This window comes from Oryzias latipes, chromosome 2, assembly GCF_053564925.1.
Source record: "Oryzias latipes strain Hd-rR chromosome 2, Olatipes_Hd-rR_3.1".
Classification (NCBI taxonomy): domain Eukaryota; kingdom Metazoa; phylum Chordata; class Actinopteri; order Beloniformes; family Adrianichthyidae; genus Oryzias; species Oryzias latipes.
In genome coordinates, this window is record NC_136238.1 from 6,064,688 (window position 1) to 6,076,986 (window position 12,299).

Consider the following 12,299-nt stretch of genomic DNA (forward strand, 5'->3'; position numbering starts at 1 on the left):
AGTTGAATTTTTTTCTCCATCTTCAATCCACTTTGCCGTTGAATGAATAAATGCTCCTTTTGCTTTTTCTGTATAGAAATCTTCTACTTTAAATTTAAGTGGGTTAATTTCAATGACATTCTCCTCACTTAGGTGAGTTCAATTACAAAATCGGTTTAATTACGAAATGATTTCAGTCGGAACTTTTTTTTCTTTCTCCTAGCCAAGCATTTGAACCACTCCCATCTGCTAATAGGAGACAGGTACTGTATCGCTTTTATTTCAAGAATAAGTGATTTATTTTTTTTCTTTTTATAAAAGTTTTTATAATTTATAAGGTTGTATTTGAGTTTCCAGTGGGATGTTCCTGTTTTAGGTCAAAGCTTGATTAGTTAAGGGTTAGAAATGTACTTTTATTTTTTTATTTTCAAATTCCTCTGGGCTTCATATTGAAATTTTGATGTACAGTTTATTGTTTTATATTCCTTACTTTATGTAAATTTTATGTTATGAATAAAGTATGAAAAAAAAACGTGTAGAAAACTTCATTTTTTCCTTCCTTCAATGAACATTACGTTTCAACAGGGATAGAAAACTGTTGGACTTTTTGTGAAACAAAAATTCAGAAACACTTACGGTAATCATTTGTTTGTTAAATGTTTAATTGTTGATCACTTCCGGCTAAAATGTTCAATCTGGTGTTTATTTAAATTTCTGGGCCTTTTTCAATCAGTTTAAAAACAAAACACAAGATATTTGCAATAACACTTGCTGATGATTGGGAATGTTGGGAATTTTTTAAAATATATATTTTTCATTTATCAAAATATTTAACGTTGAATATTTTATTTTTTTATCTTAATCAAATCTATCTATCTATCAATCAGTCGGTCTGTCTATATATTACAAATAAACTACTTTTTATTTTACTAAATCAAATGTAAGAATTGAATAAAATGTAACAAAAACTTAGAGACTATAGTTTTTTTCTAAAACCCCCCGTATTTATGTATTTTTTTCAAATTTATATTTATTCCATTCATTGAGTTTTTTTTTAGAAATTGTTTTTTCCTGTATTTTTCTGCATAAAAATATAATTAAAGACATTTTAATCAAATGAGATTTTTATTTTTTACTTTGTTGTTATTAATATTAGAAAAACTAAAAATGTTTTCAGTGCACATTGAGTATTTTTTGTTTGTTTCTTTTTCAGGATCATATAAAAACAGAATAAAAGTTTATTGATACCAAAAAAGAGGAAGTGATCTTATAGCTCAATCAAAACAGCCGATAGATAATAAATAACACAAAAAATACCCTAAAAAGTGAGAACAATAATTATATATGTTTCTAAAATTTAACATTTTGGCTTAGATCATTGTGATGGTCACATTTATTTGGGGGGGTTCTGAGCTTCATCTTTGTGTGGTGACGTCATAAACTCCCGCGCTTTAGTAATTTATTTGTAACCAATAGAAAGTGTCCATTCACTTTTCTGCGCCTATTCTTACCAACAAGCGCGGAGGACCCATAGCAACCAATGACATACGTTTGGCTAAGGCCCGTTGTCCAATCAGCGGCGACTACCGTTGATTTAATCAGCCAATGGCTCTTCACTCGGGCTGTGTGACCGAAGCGAGATCTGCCGGGTTCTTTTCGCCGTTTCTCCGCCCGGCTGGTCTTTTCTGATCTCACGGCAATGGCGGAGCAGCAGCAGTTCTACCTCTTGCTGGGTAATCTCATGAGCCCCGACAACAATGTCAGGAAACAAGCGGAGGTAAGAAGACTCAACGGGGCTGACACAGTCTGAGAGGCCTCCGAAAATTGGACGACGGGATTAGCTGTGTGTGCTAACCGCTAACTCCTGCTGGCAGCGCGAGCGCACGTCAGAGCGCGAGCCCATGTGCGAACTGTAGCGGACCATGTTGCGTAGTTTAGCGGTCAGAAAGGAGCTCTTTAGATCACCGGCCCGCCCGTGACACCGGGCACACACGCGAACGCGTGGGTCCGCGTGTCCCTCGGGGGCTCCGGTAGAAAGTGAAACGCCTGTTTTCTCCGCTGCTTGAGCAGACTCTCCAGCTGATTCTGAAGCTAGTCATCTAGCAAGATGTACACAGGAAGTAGCGTGGAGCTAAGTAGCCACGAATGTTGCTAGTAGGTCTGTTAGCTGGAATCCACAGCTACTACTAGCGCTGATTCATAGTAGGAACGTGTCCACCGTCTGAACGGACGGACTCCTGACCCGCCTGTTGGAAACGCTAGTCCCGCTCAGCTCCGGGACTTTCTCTGGATTCTCCCGGGGTTTGTTTGAGTTTCCCGGCGTGTCCTTTCCCTGCACACACATCCACGTCCAGCAGCAGGGCTGTGGTGGAGCGTCCAGTCAGCATTTCTCTTTTACAGAGCACAGACTGACCGCCGCGGTGCTAAGCCCCCCTTTATCCAGTCCGGAACTCACTTCTATGGCCTTCCAAAAAACCACCTCCATCTGCTTTAGTGCCTCCAGTACTTTGGTTGAATACTGATGCTGCCTGTAACATGAAGGCATGATGGAGGTCATCACCCTGAATCCTTTAATCAGACAAGAAACTTACTGTTTATAGTACTAAATATTATATTTATACTCCTATAAATACATAAAAACATCCTTTAGTTAGATCTTATGAAATTGCAGGCAGAAAATGATGAATAAATACACTTTTATTGAGCTAAGTTTAAAAACTTGATTAAAATAGGCACATAAGGTAAAAAATTGGGTTCCTTTTTCTTCAGTTTAAATTGCATTAAGAATAAAAGTCTTTTTGTTCGACGATTCAGTAATTTAGCAGCTATTTGATTATTTTTCTACTGGCAGACTATTTCAGTTTCATTTGAATTCCCTTCCACTGGTTGAGGACTTTACCTCCTCCTGGTGTTGCTGCACCGGTTCTCCTCCCGTCCCGTTTCTGTAATGTAAAGATCTCCACCCAGACGTCAGTCTTTGCGTTGATGGCGTCCTGAAGGTTCAGTCTTTTCTTGACGATTGTCTTTTGTTTGGTTCGCCTCCAGATTTGCATCTCAAAGGAGCTTCAGGGTTTCTGGCTTTTCTAGTCTGTCTTTCAGACACTCAGAAATGTGGATTTTAAAAAGCTTTACGTTGTCAGTCGTTTGGGGGTTGATTCCCCGGTATCTCCCCCCTCATCCGTCTGCTCTCCTGCAGGAAACGTACGACAACATCCCAGGACAGAACAAGATCTCCTTCCTGCTGCACGCCATCAGGGATGCTTCGGCCGCAGAAGAGGTTTGTCCCGAAGCCTCTAAGAGACTTTCAGAGAGGAGGGTAACAGCATTGGACAGGGGGCAGATCTTCTGTATTTCAGATGCCCCCCTCAGGTTGGTTTTAGTTAACTGCCAGCTGCTTGAGACGCCGCGTTTGCTGCTCTCGACTTCAGCGGCGATATTTTTAGTCCTGAAATTGGAGCAGCAGCAGTGACTGTCACACAAACATGCCCGTCCCTCCTCTTTTGTTTATTAGTTTCATTTTTGTAAGATGTTCCATTTGGGAGTTATTATTGGGTTTGTTTTAGTTGTAAGCCTCACACTTGGTCATGAAGTCTGAAGCTGCTGCGCTCTCAGGTCAGACAGATGGCGGCGGTTCTGCTCCGGCGGCTGCTGTCCTCCTCCTTCGAGGAGATCTACCCGGGTCTGACCCTGGAGATGCAGACCGCCGTGAAGACGGAGCTGCTGAGCAGCATCCAGCAGGAGAGCTCGCCAAACATCCGCAAGAAGGTCTGCGACATCGCCGCCGAGCTCTGCAGGAACCTCGTGGGTACGGCCGAGCTCCTCCGGCGCCGCGTTCGGCCATTCCGAGTCTTCACTCTGAAACTTTGACTCCTGTTCCTTCAGATGACGATGGGAACAACCAGTGGCCAGAGGTGCTGAAGTTCCTGTTCGACTCTGTGAACTCCGAGGACGTGGGGCTGCGGGAAGCCGCCCTGCACGTCTTCTGGTGAGCTCCGCCCACCTCCGACTCGGGTCTTCGTCCGCCACGGTTGCTCTGAAGCTCACCGGTCCTTCGTCACATTTTTCCTCAGGAACTTCCCGGGAATCTTCGGCAACCAGCAGCAGCACTACCTGGAGGTGATCAAGCGCATGCTGGTTCAGTGCATGCAGGACCAGGCCCACCCCCAGGTAGGAGCCCAGACGCGCCCCACGCCTCCCCCCACCGTGGCTGTTTCCGTCTTGCAGAACGTGTCGCCGTCTTCTCCGTAGATTCAGAATCTGGCCGCTCGGGCCGCAGCGGCGTTCGTTCTGTCCAACGAAGGAAACACGGCGCTGCTGAAGCACTTTGCAGACCTGCTGCCGGGAATCCTGCAGGTATGAAGCAGAACATCCGTGACCGTGGGTGACCCGTGTCACCGTCCAGAACAGACCGGGATCATCCTGGGAGGCTGTTGTCAAACATCCTCCTCATCTGCCCTGATTGTGGGCGGCGCCGCCTGCACCAACGCACGTCTTTTCTGAGCAGGTGGTGAACGAGTCGTGCTATCAGGGAGACGACTCCGTGCTCAAGTCTTTGGTGGAAATCGCCGACACGGCGCCCAAATACCTGAGGCCCAACCTGGAGGCCACGCTGCAGCTCTGCCTGAAGGTACGCTCCGACACGCCCCCTTCCGTCTCCACGGTGACCCGGCCATGTCTGACCTGTGCCCCCCCGCCCCCCTGCAGCTCTGCTCCGACACAAACCTGGCAAACATGCAGAGGCAGCTGGCCCTGGAGGTCATCGTCACGCTGTCGGAGACGGCGGCCGCCATGCTGAGGAAACACACGGCGATCGTGGCTCAGAGCGGTGAGGAGATTCTTCCAGTAAATCCTCTTTCAGATGGAATTTTGATGAGTTACATTCGGCATAAATGTGGACACATTTTCCAGTTTCTTCTCACTTGTTTTTCAAATAATGAATCAGTTAAGCTGTAAAGGAAGGAGAATCATTTTTGGTTTGCCTCCCCAGTGCCTCAAATGTTGGCGATGATGGTGGACCTGGAGGATGACGAGGAGTGGGCGATGGCCGACGAGCTGGAGGACGATGACTTTGACAGGTGAGGCTCTGCCCTGCAGGGACCCCGCCCTTTTTTCTCTCTGTTGCGGTCCCGCTGACAGGGGGGCGTTTGTCTGCAGCAACGCCGTGGCCGGGGAGAGCGCTCTGGACAGAATCGCCTGCGGACTCGGAGGGAAGATCATCCTGCCCATCATCAAGCAGCACATCATGCAGATGCTGCAGAACTGTGAGGAAACCCCTCTGGGAGTGGGGGGTTTAAACGAATGGAGGGGGCGGGGTCTTAACGTGTTTACCCGTGTGTGCAGCCGACTGGAAGTACCGGCACGCGGGGCTGATGGCGCTGTCTGCCATCGGCGAGGGTTGTCACCAGCAGATGGAGGCCATCCTCCAGGAGATCGTCAGCTACGTGCTCCTCTTCTGCTCCGACTTTGTAAGGGGAGGGGCCTGCTCCTCTGGGGTGTGGCTTGCAGGAGGTGTATCTAAGTTCCTTCTTGTCCGCAGCATCCGAGGGTGCGCTACGCCGCCTGCAACGCCATTGGACAGATGGCCACAGACTTCGCTCCAACGTTTCAGAAGAAGTTCCACGATAAGGTGGGTGCTCCGACTTCCTGAAGCCGGTCCCGATCAGGCCGGGAACGTGAAGGAGCTTCTGTGGTTTTTCCTCCAGGTGATCGCGGCGCTGCTCCAGACCATGGAGGACCAGAACTTCCCCCGGGTGCAGGCGCACGCCGCGGCGGCGCTCATAAACTTCACGGAGGACTGTCCCAAGTCTATCCTCATCCCGTACCTGGACAACCTGCTGCAGCACCTCCACGTCATCATGGTGGGGAAGCTGAACGAGGTGAAGGCGCGCTTTCCGGGGTTTGACGCGTCCGCCAGGAGCTCCGCCCCCTCATGGGATATTTTCTCCTCCAGCTGATCCAGAAGGGAAACAAGCTGGTGCTGGAGCAGGTGGTGACGTCCATCGCCTCCGTGGCCGACACCGCAGAGGAGAAGTTCGTGCCGTACTACGACCTCTTTATGCCCCCCCTCAAACACATCGTGGAAAACGCCATGCAGAAGGAGCTCCGCCTCCTGCGGGGAAAGACCATCGAGTGCATCAGCCTGATCGGCCTGGCTGTCGGAAAGGAGAAGGTGGGTTTTTCTTGGGAGGGGGGACGGCTCTCTGTCTTCGGCTCCGCCTCCTCATTCTGCCTTTTCCTTCCGGTCCAGTTCATGCCAGACGCGTCCGCCGTCATGCAGCTGCTCCTCAAGACCCAGACGGACTTCAACGACCTGGAGGACGACGACCCTCAGGTAGGAGGAGCCTAACACTGAGCTATTCAGGTGTGTGAAGCCGCCCCCCTTGCAGTGTGCTCCTCCCCCTCCTCCAGATCTCCTACATGATCTCGGCCTGGGCCCGGATGTGTAAGATCCTGGGGAAGGAGTTCCAGCAGTACCTGCCCGTGGTGATGGGCCCCCTCATGAAGACCGCCTCCATCAAGCCCGAGGTGGCGCTGCTGGACAGTAAGTGGCCGCTCTGGATGCGCAGACGCGGCGGGTTGGCGGGCGGTGGGACTGACGCGTGTCTACAGCTCAGGACATGGAGGACATGTCGGAGGACGACGGCTGGGAGTTCGTCAACCTGGGAGACCAGCAGAGCTTCGGAATCAAGACGGCGGGGCTGGAGGAGAAGGCCACGGCCTGCCAGATGCTGGTGAGACGCCGGCCCGTAGTTTGTGTTTGAAGACTTTCCATAAGGAGGAAGTTTGTGGGAAAAAACTAAAATCTTTTTTTTTGACAGTTGGTCCTCTTTTGGAGTTTATTTTGAAAGTCTATTCAAGTTAACTGTCAATTAGACTTAGACTTAAATCAAGTCAATTGTTTCTATAGTTTTGCCTTTTTAGTCGGCATTTAGTAGCTAATTTCGTAATTTTGCTCAATTAATCTCATATTTATCTTCATGTTTTTCAACGCAAGTTTAGCTAATTTAGCACATTTATTTATTTTTGTAGTTATTTTTAGTTTAGGAGTGATTTTTAGTCCATTAGACTTCTGACTAACCCTTGAGGTAAAATGTCTTTGACTTTTTTGCTCTTCGGCCACTTTTGGGCCCTTTTTCTTTTTGGCACATTTGGCTTTTATTTTGGTAATATTTCTATATTTTTCTGTTATTGTTCAGTTCATTCAAATAGTTTATTTATTCCTTATTAAGCTTTTTGTACACTTAATTTTTGTGATTTTTTGTTTTTTTTTGTTTTTTTGTTTTTAGCACATTTTCAGCCCCATTTGACATTTTTTCCTGTTAAAAAAAGGTTTTATTGTTTTAGTGAAGTTTTTCTGTGTAATTTATTTTTAAATCTCTTAATATTTTTATATTATTCAGACTCTACATTTGACTCTTTCTTGTTTAGTTGTTTTTTAGCCTCTAGCACACATTTCAGCTCCATTCAACTGAATTCTTTCCCGTTAACGTGAGTTAAGTTTTCAGGAGTTGTGTGTTTTGTGCTGTAATTGTGTGTCCTGCTTGTCGCATTGCAGGTTTGTTATGCCAAAGAGCTGAAGGAGGGCTTTGTGGGCTACACGGAGCAGGTGGTGAAGCTGATGGTTCCTCTGCTCAAGTTCTACTTCCACGATGATATCCTTTTGTTCTCGTGACTCGGACCGTCCCGGAACCACGGCGGGGTTTTGGCTGCTCTCCTGGTCGTGATGTCGGGGCGTAAACGTTGGGGGTTTTATAAGTCAAGGCGCTTCCTTGACCGTGTCACGCGTGCGAGTGGCGGCGGCCGAGTCCATGCCTCTCCTCCTGGAGTGCGCTCAGGTCCGAGGCCCGGAGTACCTGACCCAGATGTGGCTGTTCATGTGCGACGCGCTCATCAAGGCCATCGGCACGGAGCCGGACTCGGATGTGCTGTCGGAGATCATGCACTCTTTCGCCAAGGTGAGGCCTCGCCGTATGTGTGAACGCGGTCGCCGCGGCGGCGCTTGAACCTGAGCGGCGTTTCCTGCTTCCAGTGCATCGAGCTGATGGGCGACGGCTGTCTGAACAACGAGCACTTCGAGGAGCTGGGCGGCATCCTGAAGGGGAAGCTGGAGGAACATTTCAAGAACCAGGAGCTCAGGCAGAGTGAGGCATCAGCACGCTGCGACCTTTGACCTCCTGCGTGTGTGTTTATAACTTGTGTCTGCGTTTGCAGCCAAGAGGCAGGACGAGGATTACGACGAGCAGGTGGAGGAGACCCTGAAGGACGAGGTAACTCCTTCACAATAAGAGTCTTTTGGTGGTCAGCAGTGCTGCAGGTCTCAGCCGTTTGTCCATCAGGACGAGAACGACGTCTACATCCTGACCAAGGTGTCGGACATCCTGCACTCGGTGTTCAGCAGCTACAAGGAGAAGGTGCTGCCGTGGTTTGAGCAGCTCCTGCAGCTCATCGTTCAGCTCATAGTAAGTGTTCCTCACGGGGACCTCCGGCTGGACGCCGCCGCAGACGTGTGAAGGCCGCCTCCGCTTTGTCTGCAGAGCTCCGCCCAGCCGTGGGCCGACCGGCAGTGGGGGCTGTGCATCTTTGATGACGTGGTGGAGCACTGCAGCCCCGCCTCCTTCAAGTACGCCGAGTACTTCCTGCAGCCCATGCTGCAGTCGCTGTGCGACAAGAGCCCCGAGGTCCGGCAGGCGGCCGCGTACGGCGTGGGGGTCATGGCTCAGTTCGGCGGGGACAACTACCGCCCGTTCTGCTCAGGTAGGAAGCGGCTCGGAGGAGCAGAGGTCAACGCTGGTGGCGCTTTATCGGCTTTTAGAGGCAAGGGGGGGGGGGGGGGGGGTAATGCCAGATGTTCCTCCCTCCCTCAGAATGATTGAATGCATCAAAAGCATCTTTAGTCTTTGAAGTAAATCTTTCTGATCAATTGATCGGATCTTCCGGGATTTCACAATAATGTGATCACAGAACTTCATCCAATCACTGGAATTTAGCTGCAACTTAATCCAATCACACAAATTCTGTCCCTGCCGATCAATCGTTCATCAGACTAGCCAATCAAAACGGTTGTTTTCTTAGTGTGGAATTCAGTTTCAAACTAAAACATTACAATTTAAATGCATTTAAAAGTAAAAGTAAAGACAGTTTTTAACGAGTTCTTCTGGCATTTTTCTGATGGAAAACATTTAATAGCAATATTAAGCTCAAATGTTGCATTTCTAAATATTTCTTAAATCAAATCGTTTGATTTGACGAAAAAAAAGCAATTTGAAAAAGATCTCTTTTAAGCAGTGGGTGGGGCGACACACTTCCTGCTCCGCCCCATTCTGATGCATCCACTTGTAGTTTTTTTCCCCTCCAATAATGCTCATGCACTCCTAACATTGTGAGGGGCTGTAAGCTAGAGGGAGAGGGTGTAAACAGAGAGCTCTCAGTTATGGGTGACTGGTCCCGCCCACAACTCCTGACAGGTTTTTAGATTTTTGGCTAAAAACTGCATCATTATTATAATTTCCCCCCTAAAAATAAAACATTTGTTCCCTGGATATAAGAAAATCTAATAAACCAAAATGTTGTTTTTCTAAAGAAAACATTAATCTATCTTTTTTTGTGTAAATTATACTAAACATGCTGGGATTTTACAAATAAGTCACTGTTTTAAAAATAATTGTCAATGCTGTTTTTTTATTCCTTTTTCTATGTGCTGCATAAAATATCATTTTTAATAAACTAATAGTGTCCCCCCCTACAGCCTTTAATTAAAATGAGGTAAAAATATTGGAATTTAAGAAAAAAAAGCTGCAAATTCAGGCCTTTTGTGCCGCATCAATAATAAATAATGTTCAATAAAAACTGTTTTTTTTTAGATGAATTCAAATTTTTTACCATAAACTAAAACATTTCTGCAAACGCGCCGATCACACAAACCTGGAATAACCGGGAACGTTTCAGATGAATCCTGAATGTGGTTTGAGGTTTTTCCTCTGGAAAGACGGCGGCTGACGGGGTCGCTGGTTTCTCGCTGCAGAGGCGCTCCCCCTGCTGGTCACGGTCATCCAGGCGCCGGACTCGCGCTCCAAGGAGAACGTCAACGCCACGGAAAACTGCATCTCCGCCGTTGGAAAGCTCATGAGGTTCCGCCCGGAGTGCGTCAACGTGAACGAGGTCCTCCCTCATTGGCTGGGCTGGCTGCCGCTAAACGAGGACAAGGAGGAGGCGGTCCACACCTTCGACTTCCTGTGCGACCTCATCGAGAGGTGGGTTTGACCCCGAAGCGGTCCGAGTCCCGACCCGCACGCCCGCGCTGACCCGTCTCCTCTTTGCAGCAACAACCCCATCGTGCTCGGGCCCGACAACGCCAACCTCCCCAAGATCTTCGTCATCATCGCCGACGGCGTCGCAAACGAGTCGATCAAGAACGAAGATGCGTGCAGCAAACGGCTCGCCAACGTCATCCGCCAAGTGCAGGTGCCGTGTTTCCTAGATTCATAAAATGGCGTCTGTTTGATGGCGTGTTGTCCCGTGTGTGACGGCGTGCTCTGTCCCTCAGGTGTCGGGCGGCTTATGGACGCAGTGTGTCTCCGGTCTGAACGAGAAGCAGCAGAAAGCGGTCCAGGACCTGCTGAACGCCGCCGCCTGAGCCCCTCCTCCCTTCCTCTCCCCCCCAAAAAATAAAACCACCCAGAAGATCCTGGACTCTGACTCCCCCTCTCCCCCCTTTCTTCCTACTGCTCTGATCTGTTAAAGTGAAGGCCCGCCCCCCTCCCCGTCTAGAGACGTACATTCAGACACTTGGAGCAGGCGGGACGACTCCACGTGGGACTCTAAGGGGGGCCATGGGGTGGGGGGCGTAGGAAATGGACGTTGACGTGGACTGAGCTGCTAAAGGGGCTGCGGACGGGCCGACCACTGCCCGCCCATGTGAAAATGAAGATTGTTCTTTTTTTTTTTTTTTTGTATTTTCTTGTTCCGTGTTCCCATGGTTACGGTTTGGGAGAAAATGGCCTTTTTTTTCTGCCGGAAGTGGGGGGGCTGTCCGTTCAGCAGTAGCAGCATGTTAACGGTTAGAAGAGTTAGAACATTAGAGTTCTGTAGTCCAGGCCGCCAGACTTTGGACATGTTCACATTTTTGTCTCTTTTTTTTTTTTTTTAAATGTTCTTGCCCCTTTTAGGTAGCAGCTGGAGGCGCCGGCCTTCGTCTCTGAAGGTCAGTTCGGAGCTTCGACTGTAGAGTATTTGTAAAGGAGTGCTGCTGTTCACTCGACTTTATGACCCGTTCAGTCCTGCAGATATGAAATTCCAGAAGCTAATAAACTGCATTTGAGAAGAAGCCTGAGCGTCGTCACATTTGAGTGTTTGAGTCCAACCAGAAATCAAAAGAACGGAGAACATGAGAGCGACCTTCTAGTGAAGGAACCTAAAGGTCGAGTCGCACCGCCACAGCCGACGTTTTGCTCGTGTTGGACGGAGGGAAATTGGTCACATGTGGCCTTAAGTGACATTTTTATAGATGTTTCCCGAATGAACCACAAGAAAAGTGCCAATAAACAACGCAAAGAACACAAACGCCTTTATATGCAATTCATTTTTACATCTCGCAAAAATCACGTACCATTGTGTGAGATTTACATATAAACTAAGCTGCAGAATTCACAACCAAACATTTTCAACAGCTCAAAACAGAAATTTGTGTAAAAGAGCCGTTGGCTGAAAACCTCGATGGACATCGATGAATGACAAACGCAAAAAGCCCCACTTATGAGCGCCGTATATCACGCGTGGAGCCCGAAAAACCGAAATGTCATACGTGGAAAATGTGGCGATTGAGTGACGCGGCTATAAGAGTTTACATCAACTGTATCTGGGGCCGGGTACGAGTGGATGTGGCGTCACTCGAAAGTTTCCGTGGCAACCACTTTCACCAATCAAAAGTGAGCTTGTTGGAAGGCCACACCCCTACCACAAAATCTGTCAAACTTGTTTGTATGTTGGGATGAGGGGGGCCAGCAGGCTCCACCTACTTTTAATCGAAGCATCTGATTGGTCAGTTTGAGGAGACGTTAACAGAGGCATCGGTTCTTCTGACCAATAGGAGGACTGAGTAACTGCTGGTTATTTCTCTATGAAGTCTGTGGGTACGAGTTGAGTTTTCACCTGATCGTTCACGTCAGGGTAGGAAGACTCATTTCCCAGCATGCTTCCTGGGAGTGAAAGATCCAGATCTGATGGCTGGAAAATTCTGGAGAATTCTTTAGGTTTTTAGACTTCGGCTTAACTGGAACCAGGTCTGGTGTTTTCTTTCTGCTGACGACGGAAGAGGCGGGGCG

At 48.3% G+C, this 12,299-nt stretch overlaps 1 protein-coding gene across 1 annotated transcript; it reads left to right on the plus strand.

Moving 5' to 3' along the window:
- Nucleotides 1–1,464: 1,464 nt before the first annotated feature.
- On the plus strand, nucleotides 1,465–11,302 carry kpnb3 (karyopherin (importin) beta 3). Its single transcript, XM_023966364.2, has 26 exons — nucleotides 1,465–1,756; nucleotides 3,176–3,256; nucleotides 3,592–3,784; nucleotides 3,862–3,964; nucleotides 4,050–4,146; nucleotides 4,228–4,332; nucleotides 4,484–4,606; nucleotides 4,684–4,804; nucleotides 4,967–5,054; nucleotides 5,134–5,240; nucleotides 5,320–5,444; nucleotides 5,516–5,605; nucleotides 5,682–5,855; nucleotides 5,930–6,148; nucleotides 6,227–6,310; nucleotides 6,388–6,520; nucleotides 6,589–6,710; nucleotides 7,535–7,631; nucleotides 7,762–7,934; nucleotides 8,009–8,120; nucleotides 8,191–8,246; nucleotides 8,316–8,438; nucleotides 8,514–8,733; nucleotides 10,001–10,229; nucleotides 10,299–10,440; nucleotides 10,523–11,302. The coding sequence occupies exons 1-26, from the start codon at nucleotides 1,679–1,681 to the stop codon at nucleotides 10,610–10,612; spliced, it is 3,285 nt and encodes a 1,094-aa protein (XP_023822132.1). The 5' UTR covers nucleotides 1,465–1,678; the 3' UTR covers nucleotides 10,613–11,302.
- Nucleotides 11,303–12,299: the final 997 nt, after the last annotated feature.